General features: G+C 51.5%; 6 protein-coding genes across 6 annotated transcripts; 5 read left to right on the forward strand and 1 right to left on the reverse strand.

The window, feature by feature from the left end:
* Positions 1 to 7,165: 7,165 nt before the first annotated feature.
* On the forward strand, positions 7,166 to 7,532 carry A1O5_04972 (uncharacterized protein; the record flags this gene model as incomplete). The annotated part of the gene is made up of 3 exons (XM_007745576.1): positions 7,166 to 7,252; positions 7,310 to 7,370; positions 7,429 to 7,532. The coding sequence occupies 3 exons, from the start codon at positions 7,166 to 7,168 to the stop codon at positions 7,530 to 7,532; spliced, it is 252 nt and encodes an 83-aa protein (XP_007743766.1).
* A 1,647-nt stretch (positions 7,533 to 9,179) lies between these two features.
* Positions 9,180 to 10,049, forward strand: A1O5_04973 (uncharacterized protein; the record flags this gene model as incomplete). The annotated part of the gene is made up of 2 exons (XM_007745577.1): positions 9,180 to 9,378; positions 9,433 to 10,049. The coding sequence occupies 2 exons, from the start codon at positions 9,180 to 9,182 to the stop codon at positions 10,047 to 10,049; spliced, it is 816 nt and encodes a 271-aa protein (XP_007743767.1).
* Positions 10,050 to 10,350: 301 nt separating this feature from the next.
* On the forward strand, positions 10,351 to 12,536 carry A1O5_04974 (uncharacterized protein; the record flags this gene model as incomplete). Its single annotated transcript, XM_007745578.1, has 2 exons — positions 10,351 to 10,484; positions 10,604 to 12,536. 2 exons carry the CDS (start codon positions 10,351 to 10,353, stop codon positions 12,534 to 12,536), a joined length of 2,067 nt encoding a protein of 688 aa, XP_007743768.1.
* Positions 12,537 to 13,469: 933 nt separating this feature from the next.
* A1O5_04975 (uncharacterized protein) lies at positions 13,470 to 15,535 on the forward strand (the record flags this gene model as incomplete). The annotated part of the gene is made up of 3 exons (XM_007745579.1): positions 13,470 to 13,494; positions 13,553 to 13,916; positions 13,981 to 15,535. 3 exons carry the CDS (start codon positions 13,470 to 13,472, stop codon positions 15,533 to 15,535), a joined length of 1,944 nt encoding a protein of 647 aa, XP_007743769.1.
* Positions 15,536 to 16,220: 685 nt separating this feature from the next.
* Positions 16,221 to 16,769, reverse strand: A1O5_04976 (uncharacterized protein; the record flags this gene model as incomplete). The annotated part of the gene is made up of 1 exon (XM_007745580.1): positions 16,221 to 16,769. The coding sequence occupies one exon, from the start codon at positions 16,767 to 16,769 to the stop codon at positions 16,221 to 16,223; it is 549 nt and encodes a 182-aa protein (XP_007743770.1).
* A 773-nt stretch (positions 16,770 to 17,542) lies between these two features.
* On the forward strand, positions 17,543 to 19,485 carry A1O5_04977 (uncharacterized protein; the record flags this gene model as incomplete). The annotated part of the gene is made up of 3 exons (XM_007745581.1): positions 17,543 to 18,333; positions 18,387 to 19,277; positions 19,338 to 19,485. 3 exons carry the CDS (start codon positions 17,543 to 17,545, stop codon positions 19,483 to 19,485), a joined length of 1,830 nt encoding a protein of 609 aa, XP_007743771.1.
* Positions 19,486 to 19,675: the final 190 nt, after the last annotated feature.

The raw sequence follows: 19,675 nt of genomic DNA on the forward strand, positions 1-19,675 counted from the left end.
TCATTGGTGAGCTGCTGACCATTGGGAAGCAGCGCGTCGTCCAAAGCCGTCTCAGATACCGCAAGGCTTTTTGCTTTCTTTCGTTCCCTTCCAATCCAGGGGTCTCCGGGAGTCCAATTCCTCGCGGTGCCTCGTTGCCTCGTTGCCTATTCATGCCACGAAAGTTAATGTCGTCTGCCATTGCCCTTTGGGAACTTTCAGTACTTTGACAAACCCAGTAGGCGCACGAGGCTGGAAATTATGAGAACCAGAGAGAGACACATGACGAGTTAGCCCAGGCAAGACCAGCGGGCACATCTCCAGAGAACGGGACGAATGGATGGAAGACGTAGCGTGCTAGTTGTCCATGGCACTTGCCTTCACATGATGGCTGTTTGCAAGCAAGGATCTTTGGTTTTTTCCTCTGGTCGTGCGATCAAGTGGCGAGCAGCTGACGGGTATGTCTCCAGGGTGGGCAGGGTCACTGACTATCCATTCTGGCTTTGATGCAGTGTCTCCTTTAGCATAAGGTTAGGGCCATTGTAATCATGGACCGGGACCTCCATTCGGCGCTGATCAAGCCGGTTTCAAGAGCAGAGTGGATGCGGAAGGCCAATAATCCCAGCAGGGGAAGTTTAATTCAAGCCTGGATTCTAGTCACCACGTTTTCGAGTATTTTAGTGCAACATGGGATGCTTGCAAAAAGATCGACATGATTTTGACGGGTTACTTTTAGAAACTTACCCATGTCACCGACAGAATAAAGGAAACCATTATCCCAAGGCTAAGGCAGAATTGTTTTGTGCATGAAGATTGGCTGGACCGTAAACATTTTCATTGCCAAGGAAATGGTGCAAAGGAGGGGCATCCAGTATAGTAAATAAAAAGTTCGAGAGCAGCGACTCCCCAGGTGGAGAGAAGCGAAGGAGACTCATGGTACGTGATTCGGCTGAATAGCAGAAACAAGTAAGCGGACGCGCAGACCAGATAAGGGCGGGAGGCGGGAATCGAGTTGTGAAATGCAGGATGATGAATGCCCTCGAGTTCCAAGCCTCCAATCAGGAAGGATCTTCAAGCCTCAGGCCACCGAGGCGTCAGTGTATTGCGGAATACCGTAACTATTCTTCAAAAGTCCCAGCTTCGCCAAAGGCTGGGGAATGGCATTTTCTGGTACCGATCTGTCGATTGTGGAGGAGCTAATCGACAATTGGCAGATGACGGAGGCATGCTGCAAAGTTCGGATGTTGTGCTTTGGGCCCAGTACAGACTAGCAAGAGGTGCGGGCTTTTGAGCGGACTGATACGGCGTTGTTTGAAGAAATGGCAGCACGCGATGGAACGAGTGTTCTTAAAGAGATGTCAAACTTGGTATTGCATTGCATGCCAAGAGGATTCTATCCTCTGGCGCCCGGCTGTGTTGGAAATATGATCACCCTGACAGGTTTTTGCCATTTATTTCCCTGATGCTGTTCCTAGGCCAAGGCTATGATACACTCAAAGGGTAGTGACGTGCCGGGGCATGACTCGATGTTGGCATCTGGTCGATGGAAAGTCTGGTTGAACTCGCTGGAGATATCCTTGTTCATATCTGTTTAATGTAGAGTGTCGTATGCATGAGAGCCTTTACCGGCCGGCAGGAGGAGGAAGTAAGAACCCAGAACGCTAGGTCTTTGACCGTGGGACCACCTTGTCAACTTTTCTTGCGTGACTCCTTTGCCTGAGGATAGTGTCCGTGCAATGGGGGCATTTTCTTTGATCGCATTCCGGGCACTCGATCTTGTGGAGTTCGCGTAGATTGACAGTACCACACTGACAACACTTCCAGGCGTTGGAAGTGGCGTATTGAGTGTTGCCGTTCATGTTGAAGTACAGTTGTAATTTGATAACACAAGCAAGAAGTGAAGGAGGTGTTGTGACGGTTTCTGGCTGATAGAAGGCCAGCGACATAATCGGGATGCTCGCCTCCTTATAAAGACGACGCGCTTTTCCAACCTCATCTCTTCGAAAGCAGCATCTCGTTACCGGTCACTTCAATTTGCAATCGCGATGCCCAATCACAGCCACAACAAGGCAGACCGGGATCTTGTTGGAAGACGGAAAACTTCGATAGTCGTGGTGCACCAACATGATTGCACAAGAGAGAATCGCTGTGGGGAGCGGTGACACCGGCTCTCGAGAGGGTCTGCAAAAGGAGTCAGAACTGCGGCAATTGAAGAATTGTCATGAGAGACAGCCAAACATACCAAATCATTAGTGCAAAGCGATCAAAGTTACTCAAACGAGTACAAAAGGACAGTCGAGAAATTTCCGCCAAGGGAATAGGACAGGCATATTCGCAGCTCCGCAAGGCATGATCGACGGAAGTGGACCCAAACAGCCAATAACCTGTGACTCGACCAGTTGTTTGCACAATCGTTGAGAGACCTTCACACTCTGTAGTAAACGGCGCAGTTGTTCTCATGAGAAGAGTGGATCCGACATAGTGGCCGCCTCCGCCTGGGAAATGCTCAAACATGAGGAGCTAGGCGGGCCCTCAGCTTTGTTTCAGGGTCAGTGAGTAAAGCGTCATTTTCTGGGCGATTCGAACTCACGCTCAAACTGAATGCCTCATTGGCTGCCTGTGGAAGCCACTCCAGGCAAAAACTGGTCCAAACGGACAAAAAGCCCATGCCAGAAGGCACGCAGTCCCCGAGACTAGGCTCCATGTTTGTGTCTGGGAGAAGTGTAGTCACACAAGATCAGGAGTTTCAAGTCGTGAATAGATCGGTCCATCTCAGCCAGTAGCCCAACCTGAGCGCCACATTGTTGTGTTCCGCCCATCAAGGCGGAAGACGCGGCTGTGTAGTTTTGTGCCTTGACCAGATAATTTCACTGCGTCGAGTCCGACAAAACACGCCGTATATTGGTCTGGATGATAGATTGATTGTAAACAGCATATCGGAATTTGGCCGACATCCTGCCAACAAGACTGAGTCACAGGACGACGATTTGGCACTCGCAGCGTGTTCGCTAAGCATCGTTCATGGCAGCTTGAGTCGTACACCAGACCTGGCGGCTATTGCAGGTTATCGAGGAGAAGCGTGGCTGACCTGACCAAACCTGGACATAGGCGACGTTGAAAAAGGCGGGAAGGTTTTGCTTGCCCCTAGCAGCCTTTTTGTGGCGATTAGGCAGCGATCGGCTAAGCCGCTGCTTGGCTTGGTGGGTCTATGAGGCTGACCAATAAATGTCGGGCTGGTGGGATCCACCCACATCACAGGACATCCAGGACATCCAGGACATCCCCCCCACGCCCGCCGTTTTGGTTATCAACTGTGTCCCCAGCACCCTCGGAGACTGTGCCATCAAGCGGTGTGCGCGTGCTTAATAGTGTTTGCGCCGTTCTGAATATACTTTTTGCTTCGAAAACTCCCGCCCCTCTCACCAACCCCACTCATCGACCTGAAAAAGGCCCAAGGAATCTCAGCCTTGTATGACTCTCCCGCCTGGTTTCATGAACCCAAGGCAGTTTGCACTGTGTCAGCCTCACGCTCAATTTACCTCAAATACAAAGGGCGGGGCTAAGCTGCGGCGCAGCAGACCTAAATCGGTACCTCGCAACTTTGGAAAGTAGCCCTGGAGGAGGCTATCCTTGCAAATGGGTACACCATGTTGCAGAGTGTACCCACAGTCTTCAGTGAGGCGTGAGAACAATTATGTAAGCGCTCTAGACAAGAAGCCTCCGAGATTTCCGTCAGAGAGCGTTGATCGTGAACAGGGAGGCAAGTAGGTGGACTTGTCGCTCCCTTGTTGGACGGAAGCACACCATGATATCATTGTACTTCTGCATTCGCTAAAGCAGGACCATCTGCAGAAGATCTGCGTGGGAGTCTAGAAGATCTAGAGCATCTATAAGGCAGCCAAAGGTGCGACCCCTTTACCATGTGTCAACACAGAGCAAGCATTGATAAAGCAAGCAACTTCCACATGCATCACCACCCTGAACAATTGGGAATGACAAGCAACTTCAAACAACACCTCTCTTCTTTCTTTTTCCCATCTCTTGCAAAAGCTAGCAGGATCCAAGGCCCAGTAGTCGCTCTTGGAGCTGTCAATGCACAGCTCCAGTCGATGAGAACGTCGAGGCAGTGAGACGAGGTTCTTGAGAATTCATGCACTAGTTTCGATCCGACAACTGGCGCAGCGCTGTCTGTGACAACTTGAGCAAAATTCATTGTTTTTGACAGTCATCGGGCCATTGTGGCAATGGCAGCAGAACCACACTGGTTCGGAGCCGCCAAATACAGTGGGATGCATCAGGGAAAGACCGTTGCAAGTTGAAGTGGCAACGCGCCATGGGAGATGTCCAGATTTGTTGACTCCTTCCAGCGGCAACGGTGACCACGTCTTTCCCATCTGGTGCTGGATTTTCGGTGACGACGGGGTAAGGTCGGGCGTTTTGAGGCTACAAATCAATATCAGTAGCGACCTGACTTCCCCTGTATCTCAACTTACCACATGGTAGACAGTGACTGATAAAAATGGGTAGCTATTGTTGTTTGTTGCTCTCGCTTAGCAGGAATGTTGGAAATGAGGAAGAAGACCCGGAATAGTCACGACGCTCTCCTTATCACTGCCGATTCAAACAGTCTCCCCAAGTTTTGAGGCATTTACTGTGCTGGTGAATTCGAGTCTTGCCCAATTTGAGGCTGTGTGCTGGGTCCAGTGTCGGTGTAGATATGGACATGGCTCAACTCAGAGCTGGACATTGGGGCCTCACTCAAATCAAATGCTTCTTGTTTGTTGAGTCGACGAGAGCGTGTGGCGCAGATTTTGAAACGGCAAAAAGTGAAGAAAATGAACAAATAAGGAGATAGAATACCTAGCGTACATGATTCATCCCAAGGTTTGAGAAGCCCATTGGTCTTTTCACCAAGATGGGCGTAGAAGAGAATGAAACTTCGACTCCACCAAAGGAAAGCCAGAAGGACTAGTCGACCCCCAGAGTCGGAACTGAGGGTGGAGATTTTCTAGCTGCCATATGCACTGCGCATCGATTGGAGAGAACGTGCATGAAATTAACACAAAGACTGATCACCTGCGGAATCCAGTCTCAAGAGGATGGATCTCGACATCAAATCAAGAAGAGCAAGGGTTGTCGCAACTTTGGTGCCTTCTAGTATAAGGCAACCATGAGGGGCCTGAGCGATTGTTGTAGATTCGGTCTGTGGTCCAGCATAGCCATCAAACCACTCACCGCAACGGCCCACCCAGGAGAAATGCCCAAACTTGTATTTTCAAAGTTGTGCTTTCCGATAACAATCGAGAGAACTCAAAGTCTGCCTTCTAGCGGAGGTGCCACTCAGCAGAGTCCATTGGTTCGCTGTAGGAAGACTAAGACGCCCGTGGCCTGCGGTTGGAAATTAGACACCCCAGGCTGTTGGAGAGAGCTAGAGTTTCCGCGCCCCGGTAGCAACCTCCTTGATGATGCATTGCCAAACTTGATAGTGGCTCGATCGAAATCAGCGATATTGTGCGTGGCTGGGTTTGATCATACCCCCCACTCAAGTTATTGCGCTCAGTCGTAGACCGTTGTGGAACAGGAATCATTTTAACCTGTCATATAGCGCCCACGAACCCTAGTCAATAACGCTTGTCGGGCCAGAGCCGCAATTCTCCACTGCGTCAGCCATTCCATGGATTATGAATTGGGACCAGCCTCCGCAAAGGCGTGTTCACTTCGAACGATTTTGAAAGGACCCACGCACATGAATTGTCATACTCGTTCTTCATGTGAGGATCAGACTCGTCTGACTGCTTCGCCGTGTAGGTCTCTGTCATGACTCTGGTCAAAATCTTTCGCAGGTGGGACAAAACAGTTGCGCCTGTCCACATGAACTTGTATCCCCCTACTGCTAGAGCGGAGAAGAGGCGAACAACGAACGCTAGACCCGAGGCCAAGCTTTGCTACTACCATAGAAGCGCAGGCCTTCTTGTGACAGCTTGGTCTTGGTTGTGAATTTCCGCAGCCGGTCTTTGATTTCTGACGTATAATTCACCATCTGACGCAGCAATCTTGAATGGTTGGTTCACCACGAGTGTCGAATAGCCCTGTCGTGGAAGACGGATTTGTGGGAACCTCCTGCAGCATGGATGGACTATTATCAAGCCCTCCTGACGGTTACCCAGAAGCCTGCTGCTTAGGGATCTACACCCTGCCGCAAATTTCCCATGGCCCATCCAGCTTGCAAGACTGTTTCGACTCTCGAATAAATGCAGACCTTACTGACTCTTTTTCAAGTGATTCATGCATCCCTGCTGTGACTGCTTCTCCTATCTTTGTCAGTAAGTGGTTCAACAGTTCTAAGGTTCGTCGGCACCTATGGCCGCATCGGGTCCAGACCACGTAAACTCCGACAGGCCACTCTTTCACAGTGGTGTGTTCTTCTCCTTCTCCCTTTCCCATCAGATCTGTGAAGCTCTTGACCAGCAAAGGAGTTTCAATAGTCTCCCGCTGACGGCATGATGTGAATAGAGAAGGATTGAGCTGCGACACATACTCCTCGCCTCCACATCTTGCCTGACTTACCTTTCAATCCTTGCCTTGAACGCGCTGAAGGTTTTATCTTTTAGGGTAAGGCTTGTGTGCATCCCAAGACCCTTTCGCACAGAAAGCGGGCATGCTGTTCCCCTGGGAGAGATTGACATCTGCAGGGGGACGAACGCGAGGGCGACACACCCAGCATGCCTACGGCTAATGAAGGCTGACCGTTCGGCTTCTATATCCGGCGGCTTGTCTCCAACAAGTAAGCAGGAATGAGGATAGCTATACAGAGTAGTTCGATACGACAGCGCTTAGGTCATATATATGAAGGTGAGATGCAGGGTAGCGAGCAGGGGAGCGAGGGGAGGAAAGGGGCCACCGATGGACAGGCGCTGGGGAAAGTGGCACCGGAAAGGGGGGAAACTGCCGAGGCTGCAGCAAGTACCAAGCACAAGTACTTGGTAAGGCTGTTTGCTTGGCAGCAGGCATCAACTGTCTCTTCACCACCACCACCACCACCACCTCCATCTTCGCTTCCCACCAACCACGACTACCCGATCTACACCCACTCCTCAGGTGCCACGAAGACTGTGTTGCATTCCAGCTACCCTTGATCAACCTAACCTATCGGCACTTCCACAGCACAGAATAACTGCTGTTCGAGATGCCTAGCAAGGACAATACCAGCTCTGGCTCGTCCGGCAGTTCGTACCACCCATACCAGATCACTAATACCGGCACCAATACTCAAGTAAGAATCCACCTTAGATGCTTCTCAAACTACTCCCTGACTATTCTCCTGGTTTAGGGCAACAGCTGGGACACACGCACTCAGCCTGGAGGATCTGCCTACCACTACTCCAATACCGGTCAGCCCCCCATTCTACCACTCCCTGTCTCGAGGCGTACTGACGCTCGTGGCGACAGATGGCTCCTACTACTATTCTAACGCCAACGGCAGCACCTACCACAACAATGGCAGCGGAGGCTCGACCTACAAAAGCCCCAGTGGCAATGTCTACAAGAAGTGAGGACTGAGCAAGGCCCGCATATTTAGTATCCCCGACGTGGAAAGAGAGTTCTGCAACAGACAACATTTATTACGCTAGCACGATGACTGGTGTGGAAGCTTCCGGCTCCTTGGGGAGGACTAAATGGCAGGAATCTTCTGGATCGGCCAATCATGACAACGTCAAATGTATTCGCGTATCATACAGTATGATACACTGCTAGTCAAGACTTTGGATGGATCGCGGGCGAATTGAACATTCGTCGAGGCGGAGAATATCTGTCCATTCATAGGCCGCTCGGCTGCCATGCAAATCATACCTACATAGGTACGGAGTACTTGAAGCCGACCCACTGCCCGCACCTGGTCTGAGTTTTTATCGCAATTGCAAATGCCTTTTTTTAGTCCCTGAGAGACACAAGAGCCCCATTGACTAGTCCCTTTACTGCGCTAGCTCCAGTGGCTCATGATTATGCTCGATCATGGAATCAAGCGAGATGTCTTTCAAGGCTCAGCGTTAAGCGGGAGAAGACGCAAAAGATAGGGCCACAGCGCTATAGGGTTACATCCGACAGACTAGGAACTGGACTAAACAAGTGTCCCCTCGCAGCGCGGCTTTCGAAACAGCCGGTTCAGGCGAACTCGGTCTTGGATCTTCTCCTGGCTCGGTGCTAAGCGGTGAGGCAGTTCAACACTACGACCAGGCTCAGCTTCCAGGGGGTAGTGGTACCCACTGGTTGTTACTAACTCAGGGTCCCCAAGCCTTGCCTATACGAGTACAACTAGTGACTCCATCCACTGACCAGCTAACCTCTGTCGGGCAATAGTGCATAGGTGACTCGAAGGATCATCACGGCCAGGAACAAGGATTTTGACGTACTAACAGGCTTGTTGCGGTCCGCATTCGATGTGCACCTGCGTTGGCGCCCGAGTCAGCCAGGAACTTGAGTAAGCGAAAGGAACTTCAAGTTCCAATACGAAAGGAAGTCTGAGGCGATACACTGCATGACGCGATCCTCATTAACGAAGTAAATAGCACAGACACAGAGCTCAATCGTAAATGTATCTTCAGATAAGGACCATGGTACTTCTAGAACCCTTCGCCAACATCTCTTGCCCAAGGTTCCTGTACGCAGAAGCCACGCGGATCCAAATACTCGAGAGGCTGAGTGCCCAGCGCTCCACAGCGTCAAAGAGCCAGATAAGCCTGTGGGTGAAGCATCAAGACATCAACTCGCCTCTCGCAGGCGCCGGGTCGGATACTGGATCTCCGACAAGAAAAGCTGGACCGGGAATAAACAGGTCCGTAGAAACCGAAATGCTGATCGAGAGCATTGAGTCTTATAACTCGGAGACGACGCACAGGGCACCTGTGAGCAAGTCAATAAGGGACTGAGAATCATAATATCCGGGTTAAGAGCTGTGGAAGTGCTCGAGGCGGACATTCCAACAAAGGTCAAATGCTCTTCGGAACTGAGTTCAAAGAGGAGCAAGGGCAAAGCAGGGGCAGCCGTATACGGGGAACCACGGAACGCCAAAGCGCAGTTGTCCCCGGGGCGCTATGCTCAAACGGATATTTCTCTCCAACTTTCCCAATCCAACCTGCTCTTTCGGGATGTTGATCACCATTGCCCTCATTCGTTTCGTTGAGAGGATTTTGTCTTTTTGCATGGGTGCGCGCCAGCTTTGGAGGTCACGTCTCTCCTTCGACAGCTTTCGGGCGCCATGCCGACACTGGTCAAGCTGTCATCCCCGACCTTCGGGACACAGCAAGTGGGCCAAAATCAAACATGACAAGGGCAAGGCAGATGCAGCGAAGAGCAGGGTCCGCACCCACTTATCTGCGGATATTATAATGGCCTCGAAATGTAAGATGTGAGCAACAGAAGCCAGAAGGCATCTATAAACTGATCTTGATACAGTGGGCGGCCCTGATCCTACCATGAACTCCAGACTGGCGCATGCGATTGCCGTCGCAAAAAAAGGTCAGCTCTCGAAGACGGCCATCGAGAACGCCATTGCGAAAGGACAAGGGAAATCTCCGAGCGGCCAAGCTCTTGAGAATGTGACCATCGAGGCCATGCTGCCTCATGGAGTTGCAGCCATGATCGAATGCCAGACCGATAATAAAGCGAGGACTCTGACAGATATCCGGTACATCATCACCAAGGCTGGCGGCACAGTCACTCCTACAGCATTCATGTTCGCGAAAAAGGGACGAGTGTCTTTTGAAGAGCAGGAAAAGATCGGAGTTGAGGATGCCTTGGAAGAAGCGATCGAAGCTGGAGCGCTCGACATTGCGTCGGAAGAAAACAAGCTGGTGGTCGAGACTGAACCTGGTGATGTGATAGCCATTGCCCAAAAGCTCCAAGGCAAGCTGGGGCTCCAGGTGGACAAGGCAGAGGTTATCTATGTCCCGAATGAGGATTCGATGGTCAGCCTGTCCACACAACAGGAGGAAGAGGTGCAGACTATTCTCGACTCTTTAGAGGAAGACCCAAGTCTTCAGAATCTGTATATTAATGCTGTAGCTGCATGAAAGATAGAAAAATAAAGTCACATCATGACCAGCTGAAAAGAATATCGCCTGTACTCGTAGGTGGTTTGGTGGATGGTAATTGAGCCCTTAAGCCCTGACAGAGACCATCTGCTCTACAGTAGGTCACGGGAACAGCTACGGCGAACCATATGGATGACTGACGCATTCGCTTCCAGCGTGGCCTCAGCCGATCAACCTGAACATCTGATCTGGACACCACTTGAAGTGGCAGTGCCACGGATAAACGGGTTAGTAGAGATGCCCTCGTCAAAGAACCGCTACGCATGAAGTCACTCCCAGAATGGATCCCGGCACCGCACTGATCAATTGGCAGCACGCCTTTGAAAACCATCGCATCCCACAAACCAGGGTGATTGAAAAGCAGTTGCGATCGAGTGCCGCACAAAACAAGGATAAGCTCAGGGCTCTTGTTGGGTAGGTTACCTCTCATTTGTGCGATGTGGGTTCCCTCGTCATGGCCCAGTCGAGGAATTCTGTATCAACCAAGCAGGGCGTGCCAGTTCACGATACTGACCTTCTGTTCGGAATTTTAGTGGCAGCTATCGCGAGCTTTTGGCAACTGCTGAGGCAATTGTCATCTTAGATGCCCAGACGAGGTCCGCAGAGGACAACCTCTTGTCAATCAGTCACAATTGCAGACCACCTCAGCAAGATGCCTCTCCCCGGGCACCGCCAGCCGACAAAGTGGCCCTCGCCCAGTTTCGCCTCCTGCAACGATGCTGTACGACTGCGGCGTCGTCTCTTCGTGACCGGCATATATTGCGATGTGCTCAACTTATGGTTGTCTCGAGGCTATTGTTGAAGTCACTCGGCGACCAGGACACATTGACCAGAAGCCTCGACTCCCTGAGGAACAAGCTAGGTGCAGTTCGGCGGCAACTGCTTCTGCGAGTAGAAGCTAGATTGGTCGACCCTACCTCAGCGTTGTCGGATCTTCTCGAGTCAATATGTTCTTACTGCTTGGTCACCAGCAGCTCTTCTGAGGATGCGCTCGCGCATCTCCGCCAGCTGAGGCTTGAGAAAATCAGGCGTCAACTCGCCGCTTCTCGCAAACAATCAACGATTTGTCAAGCTTTGCGGTATCAAATCTTATCCTTGCAAACTTTCAAGTCTCTGATTGGACGTCCCATGGTCGAAGCCATTAATAACTTGCAGAAGAGACCGATCCTGGAAGACCCGTCTATCAGAGACCTAGAGACCCTGGCGCTTGATCAGACTTTCTCGTTGATTCCAAATGAGATACGATCATTCGTCCCCTACTTCAAAAGAAGTGCGCCGACATTCGAGGAGACACGAGCTAAATTGGAAACATGGTCCCGAGAAAGCCTACGAACATTTTCTGAGGCATTGCACCATTGCCTTCCTGCAATGGACCAGATAGCCGAAGTGCTAGAGTTGCGAACAGAGCTTTACACCATTCTCTTAGCTTCTTATTTTTCAACGCCCGCTGGGTCAGACATCAAGGAACAGATCGCCCAGGCGCTGAATGAGAAATTGGACGATATTTGCCGCAATCAAAGTGCCCGCCTGGGTCACATCACGACGCTGCTGCTCGACAAACTTGGCGTCAACAAGTCCACAAAACCATTATGGGATTCAGAGCTTGCGCTGTCAAATCTAGAAGCCGGAGGAACCAGACTCATTACAAGAGTCAGAGAACGACATGAAGGTCGGAACGTGGCATTGTCCAAAGCTTCAAGGTCATTGAATGAATGGATTGGCAGTACGAACAGCGCATTCGACCAATTTAACGAAATCACAAAAATCAGATGGAGAGACATTGTTGAAGAGCCCGAGGAGGAGAATGAAGACGATGCATCTGAATTGATCACAGAGCTGTGCGAAACCGAGTCAAGGATGTACTGCAACAATTTGCAAGACGCATTGCAGAAGGCGATACTGGAATACGAGATGGGTATCACCGAGATTGCAACTCAAGTGGTTGAGGAGCCAAAGACCGTATCTCATGCTGTGACCTTGTTGCGCATCATCAGACTCTCAATGACGGGTTTACACCATGCATTTCCAGAACAGGCAAAATTCGGGAAGCTCCCTGAAATTATCCACAGACTGCATCAGGTCGTGGCTAAGGAAGTCAGTCTGCAATTGACGGCATCAAGAGAAGGCAAGCGAAAGTCAATGAAATGGGGCAAGGACATGTTACCTGAAAACATGCCCTCACCGTGTGCATTCTCGACTTTGCGACAACTTTGCAAGATAATGCTAGAGATCGGTGGGACCGATTTATGGTCCCTTCCCGTGGTTGAACTGATCAAAGAGGCTGTTCGTTCTCATATCTTCAGACCAGAGTCGAAGTGCTGGTATATGGAGAATGAGTTTGACGAGGGATATCTCAGTATTGCGTTGGGGCATGATGAGACGGCCGCGGCGAGGGACAAAGAGATGCTGAAGTCTGCATCTGAGTACTGGACGAGGACAAAGACTTTATTCGGCGTGCTTGCCTAAGATGGCGCCGAGTCACGCCAGGGAAGGATCCGAGGATAACCACAGCATGAGGGATGAAGGTGATTATTTACTATTCAGATGCAACAGGTATATGGCGACCAAATGTATCAATGAGAGTGCGTGTGTGAAGATGTTGTCTTGGGACGTCTATATACCAATCTGCGCTAAGGCTGTAGTTGCTCTGTCGTCACCTCCAGTTATTGAAGATGAAGACTCGGACGAGGTATTAATGGACGTACCATATTGCGGCAGTGGGAGTGGCGCAAAAAAGCGGACCAGTTGACAGCCTCGTGGCAATATGAAGCGGATTCCGGATAAACATTTAATCCGTGCCTACCTCGCTGCCACTGAGCCTGCCCCTTATCCTACTTGCTGACCTGAACATTCATTGATCCTCCTCGTCCATCCCAGTATTTCACCCAGTGCCAGACCAATATACTTATGGGAAAGATCACTTCTCGCCTCCAGGATATATATGGGAGCTGATGAGAAGTAACAGAAACAATGACCAAGCGAAGCGGTTAGTGACAGTCCGTTATCAACTCTCGCTTTGGTCCACCCCGTGTCAGCTTCGCAGATATATATGTCAGAGCCTTCTGATTGTTCAATCCCATATAACATTGTTTTCTTCAATACCCTCATACGAGACTCGGAGCATTGGAAACGGTTTAGTGTTTCCCACAACGAAGACTTTAATACACGTTATCGTCATCACTTCATGGCCATCAGATGTCCAATACGAGTCGTTTCAACTTGCTGGAAGGAGAACTGCTGCTGAAGAATCAACAACTTTGGAGGGTCAGTTAGCATTCAAAGATGCATGAGATCGAACTTGACACGCTCACGGGAGCGCGCCTCCCGCTACGTCGCGCATCCCATCAATCTGACGATGCACCGCGGCTACAACCAGGTGATAGGCTCCGTCGGACCAGCATGTCTGAGATGCTGGATGTATCAGGTAAGTCGAGGCATACATTCTAATCGAGTAGACTTATTGTATCTGACTGCTTTGATAGAGGATAAACCTCTGATGTCTCCCGACGTGCCCGATGAGGACACCGTCTATCCCACCGAGGAGGAGCTGGAGACTCTTCCCCGCGTCGCGGATAAGATCCCCTGGCGCGTCTACACGGTCGCCTTCGTGGAACTGTGTGAACGCTTTTCGTACTACGGCACGCAAATACTGTTCCAGAATTTCGTCCAACGAAGGCTCCTCACGCCGACTGGTCGAGCCCCCAATCCTGGCGGAGACACAGACAACAACCCTGGCGCGCTGGGCCAGGGCCAGCAGATGGCAACTGGTCTGGGGACTTTCTTCTCCTTTTGGTGCTATGTGACTCCCCTGTTAGGGGCATGGTTGGCGGATACCTATCTTGGAAGGTAGCACATGCTTGCCCCTGAAGCTAGATTCTCTTTGGCAACAGCTAACGCAGGCCTTGCCCAGATACAAGACGATCATGGTGTCGATTGCCATCGCAGTCCTCGGCCACGTCCTTCTTACCACCAGTGCGTTACCGCCTGTCCTAGCGCGCACCGACGTTGCCCTCGTCTCCTTCGTTATCGCGCTCGTCGTCTTCGGCCTCGGGACAGGAGGCTTCAAACCGAACATCTCGCCTCTGATCGCAGAGCAGATTGTTTCCGAGAAGCTCCGGGTCTCTATCGACCCTAAAAGCGGAGAGCGCGTGATCATCGACCCAGCCCAGACGTCGGCGAGGATATACAACTGGTTCTACCTCTTTATCAACATCGGCGCCTTGATAGGCCAGCTTTCCATGTCCTACGCCGCGCTGTATGTCGGATACTACCTCGCCTTCCTGCTGCCGACGCTGATGTTCCTCCTCTGCCCTCTCATCCTGATCCTCAACAAGAAGACCTACCGCCTCACCCCTCCCCAAGGCTCCGTCCTGGGCCCGGCTATCAACATGCTCCTCTACGCCGTCCGGCCCCATTGGTCGTGGAACCCTCTTCGCACAATCGGCAATGTCCGCAAGACTACCACGTTCTGGACCGCCGTACAACCCTCGCACATCGCACCCCACAAGCGTCCGTCCTGGATGACATTTGACGACGCGTGGGTCTCCGAACTCCGCCGCGGTGTCAAAGCCTGCTCCGTCCTCCTCTGGTTCCCGCTGTACTGGCTCACGTATAACCAGATGAACAACAATCTCACCTCACAGGCCGACACAATGAAACATGCCGGTGTGCCTCCGGAGATTGTCTCGAATTTAGATCCTCTGGCCCTGATAATTTTGATCCCGATATGTGATTTGCTTATTTATCCCAGTCTTAGGAAACGGGGCGTGAAGTTGACGCCAATCAGGAAGATCACGTTGGGATTCTGGCTGGGGGCCGCTGCCATGGTCTATGCGGCATTCCTGCAGAGGTACATATACATGCACAACGAGTGTGGATATTATCCCTCCGAAGGCCAAGACCTCCCCGGCAGCGGCGGCAGCAGTAGTAGCCGAGATTGTCCACCAGCTTCCATCTCAATAGCCTACCAAGCACCAATCTACCTCCTCGTCGCGATCAGCGAGATCCTGGCCAGCATCACCTCGATCGAATACGCATTCACCAAGGCGCCGCGCAACATGCGCTCCATGGTGCAAGCATTCTCGCTCTGCATGAGCGCCGTGGCGAACGTGATCGGCGAGGGGTTTCTGTGGCTGGCGAGGGACCCGTATCTGGTGTGGAATTTCGGCGTCATGGGCGCGGTAGCCTTTCTCGCGGGGTGCATGTTTTGGTGGTTCAACAGGGGGTTGGATGCAGAGGAGGACGCGATGAATCAGTTGCCAGAGGGCAGGATGGGGGGTGCAAAAAGCGGCGAGGGATGGGGCAGGAGGAGAGCAGGAGAGGAAGGACAGGTACCCAAGCCTGAGGGTAGCGACTCCGGTCATGGTGTTGATGACACAAGTTGGAGTGATCTGGGTGAAGCTTCTGACGCATCCCACGAGAGTTTACTGGGCAATAAAGCTTCACTGAGTGGCGAGGGGAGCTAGCACCCATGACCTGCTGGCAAAGTCGACTTGGAAAAGCAAACACATTGCCTATTATGAATTGACCATTGAATGTCAGAGAGGCGTTGCACATCAAAGGAACTGGATCCCCGAAATAGGTCACAATGTGCCAAACTCCAGCGGGCGATCTGTTTGGATTGCTGATCGTAGGATTCTAAGACGCGACGGGAAGAACCCGCAAAGGAATAAACCACGGATAACCGTTTCGGCGAAACAGTGTTGATTGTTGCGAGCTGTAGAACCTCTGCAATCCTTTCTGCATTGCAATTATCTGGTAATGGTCCACATCGTGGAATCAGAGCCCGAGTCTCTTGGACATTAGCGAGTTTCTATTGCGCCATATTGCAACCCGTACATCCAATGTTCTCCTGCAACCACTGTTGGGTAAAATTTGTTTTCGGATGGGGCATCGTCCAAAATGACCCGTCCGCACACTGGGTCTGTTCCGGGTCAAGCGTATGGGCGTGCCAGCCCATCTTCTCCCCCCATACACAAGGCCTGAATCATTAAAAGAATCAGGTTGTCTTGCTTAAGGAGCCCTTCATCTGGTCAGGTCAACCGTCTGGGAGCGATGTGTTACTGGTCAGACGAGACTCCGAGCTCGTGTTGTCCCGCATCTTCATAGTCCCCGATGGCATTATTCGACGGCATCATGGCAACCCCTTGCTTAAAACTCACCGAAAGCGGAAAGGGCAAACATGAGGCCGAAGCTGATTTTGAAGGCCAAGTTGTCATTGATTGCACTGCGCAGATCGATATTCTTGAAGTATCGTTGCAAACGATCCACCGGTATAATATTGTATCCTTTTCGAGCGGCAAGCTGCCAGATTACAATTCCCAATCCGATCAGGAATGTCAGGCTCGTGGAAAAAGCCGAGACAACCAGTCCCGCAGCCAATCCCAGAATAGAACCCAGGCTTATTTGCTTAACTGCGGCAGGATTGATTGTCTTGCCGTCTTTTGTAAGAGGAACTTTGGGATCGCGGGATTGTGAGGAGGGGGTGCTGCTAAACTCTGCGGCTCCAGCGGGGGGCGGTGAGTAGGGCGAAGAGTCGAGCCGGATGATGGACGAAGGCTGTATGAACGGAAGGGAAGCCGTGAGGCCAAATGCGATGAGGACGGGGCGCTTGAAAGCTGCCCGTGGTAGAGGAGCGGATATAGATCTGAATGCCGAAGGAAAGGAGAGGGATGGTCGTATTACGGTTCGCAGTAGCATAGTGCTTGACTGCTGAGGAGAACACTAGGTACCGACAAATGGAACGACGACCAAGACTCTGGGACTCGGCAGGAGAGGAAGATTAATCGAGGCACCGGCAGGAAGAGTGGCTGCTTGGGATTGCTAGGACGTGAAAAGCAGCTGGATGGCAACAGGGATGCAAGGAATGGGAGAAAGAGTGAGGTTGGGATGAGATCGAAGTCCAATGGGGGGGTAGGTGATGTCATTGCCCGCAGCCGCCGCAGGCAGAGACACTACTTGTAGAGAGAGCATCACCACCACGCAGACCAGGTCACCCTCATACCACCCGTACTGGCTAACAAATTACGTCCCACCACGGCTTACGAGATCCTTTGCAAGCACCAACTGCAGTTATTCCTCTAGGCCCACGAGGTGGCCAAGGGTCTTCCAGCCATGACAGCGTTCCCTTTTCCCGAGCCACTGGCAGGTCCCCGTACCCGGCTGCCGGCGCTCAGAAACATGCGTCCTACCGGATCCCAGTCCCCACGACGTCTTCCCGACGCACGAATGCGAACCCCCTGCCGGCGTCTTGGTGGGGGGCCCGACTATTGGCTGTCCAGGCCATCAATGTCCTTATCCATCCCGCAATGTGAGATCAGTGGAGTCTGGGGAAAGGGGGTATTTCCGGATCCCGGGTTCTATATATCGACCATAGGAAGACGACCTCCGACGACCCAACGCATCATTCACCAGACCAAGTCTTATCAATTCACCACTGTACTTGCAGCCTATTCTCAACGACCAACGCGAATATGTCAGGCTCAGTAGTTGTCAATGGCGTGCCGGAGATCAAGTCGCAAGTGGTGGAAACGCCTCTCCTCATTGTCGGTGCGGGGCCGGCTGGTGGCTCGTTGGCATGCTTCCTCTCCTATCCGCCCTATTCAATGACAGGGATCATGATATCTGCTGCAACTACAACGTCACAGACACCGAGAGCACACATTACAAATCCAGCCGCCTTTGAATGTCTCCGAGATATCGATTTGGAACAGACTTGTCTTGCTCAGGCAGTTGAGGGCGACTGCATGGTTCACACCCGCTGGTGTCACGATATGACCGGCGAAGAATATGCCCGAATCTATTCCTGGGGCAATGACCCAAAAAGACACGGAGAATATGAAGCAGCCACTCCTTGTCATCATGTGGATTTGCCTCAAACGATTTTTGAACCCATTGTGGTTCAGAGAGCGGCAGCTCAAGGATGGGATGTCAGATTTCGAACAAGCTTCGTCGACTTTAAGACAGAAGATGACGGGAAAATCCTCAGTCGAGTCCGGGACGAATTGACCGCGACCGAATACTACATCCGCTCCCAATACCTGTTTGGATGTGATGGAGCAAGGAGCCAAGTCCTGCGAGAGCTCAAGATTCCTTTGATCAAGAAGCCGGGCCAAGGGTTGGCCTTGAATGTCTTGGTCAAAGTGGATCTGAGTGATTATGTCGAGGCCAGGAAGGGAAACCTGCACTGGGTGTTCCAACCTGAAAAAGAATATCCAGATTTTGCCTGGAGCGGGCTGATTAGAATGGTCAAACCATGGCACGAGTAAGCGAGACCCTCAATTCTTTCAGCCGATAGCCACTAACCCAAGTTTCCAGATGGATGTTCATTCTCTTTCCCAAGCCTGGAACAGAGTGGAAAGAGCCTACCCGCGAACAGTACGTCCAAAGATGCAAGGAAATCGTTGGCCGAGACGATCTTCCCTTGGAAATCCTCGATATCTCGAAATGGTACATCAACGAAATTGTGGCAGAGTATTATTCCGAGGGCAATATCTTCTGCCTAGGCGATGCTGTGCACAGACATCCTCCATTCAATGGGCTTGGTTCCAACACCTGCATTCAAGATGCGTTCAACCTGGCATGGAAAATCAAATACGTCGCTCAGGGCCTAGCATCTCCCTCAATTCTAGAAACATTCAGTCACGAACGGCAGCCCGTGGGCCTGGGCGTGATAACCCGTGCGAACCAGGGTATCCGGGATCACGTTCCTGTCTGGAAAGAAATGGGTCTCATGGAGGAGACAATCGAGAAGAGAATGAAGATTTTCAACAGCCTGAAAACAGCAACACCCGAGGCCCGAGATCGGAGAAAACGAGTCAACGCAGCGATCGAAGGGACAAGTCACGAATTCCACGGTATCGGCGTAGAGATGAATCACCGATATGACTCAACGGCCGTCTACCTCGACGACGAAATCAAGGCGAATACCCCAAAGCCAGAATGGCCTGAAGACCCAATCTTGCATCATAAAGCCAGCACTTACCCGGGCCACAGGCTTCCTCATGCGTGGTTGAATCGGACCATGCCCGCCAAGGATCATACCTCAACGATTGATTTAGCGGGACATGGGCGGTTCTGCCTGCTTACTGGTATTGGGGGCGAGAAGTGGATTGAGGCTGCAGAGATGGTTGGTCAGGCGCTCGGAGTGGAGATCAATGTCCACACGATCGGATGGGGACAGGAATGGATCGATGTCTATCGTGACTGGTAAGTGCTCTGAAGATTTCAAGTAATTATGATTTCCGTGCTGATTGCCATTGTGAATAGGGAACGGAAAAGAGAAGTCGAGGAAGACGGATGTGTACTTGTCAGACCTGATCGGTTTGTTGCCTGGCGATCAATGGGTCTGCAGGGTGACTGTGTTGAGAAGCTGAGCGAGGTCTTGAAGAAAGTTCTTGGACGGTCATCGCTATGAACTCTTGCGTTTGGCAGTTTCGCTCTCAGATAGGCGTCTGGAGCGACCTTAGGGAGGTAATGAATCGAGGCTATACTTTTGAAGCGCGCGGTCTGCATCGACACGACTTGTAGAAATTATCAAATTGGACTGGTTCTCCTCGAAGGGAACATTTGATCAACTCAACCCTGCGAAGTACACAGACTCCGTA

The sequence above is a fragment of the Cladophialophora psammophila genome (assembly GCF_000585535.1).
Source record: "Cladophialophora psammophila CBS 110553 chromosome Unknown aczJe-supercont1.6, whole genome shotgun sequence".
Lineage (NCBI taxonomy): Eukaryota > Fungi > Ascomycota > Eurotiomycetes > Chaetothyriales > Herpotrichiellaceae > Cladophialophora > Cladophialophora psammophila.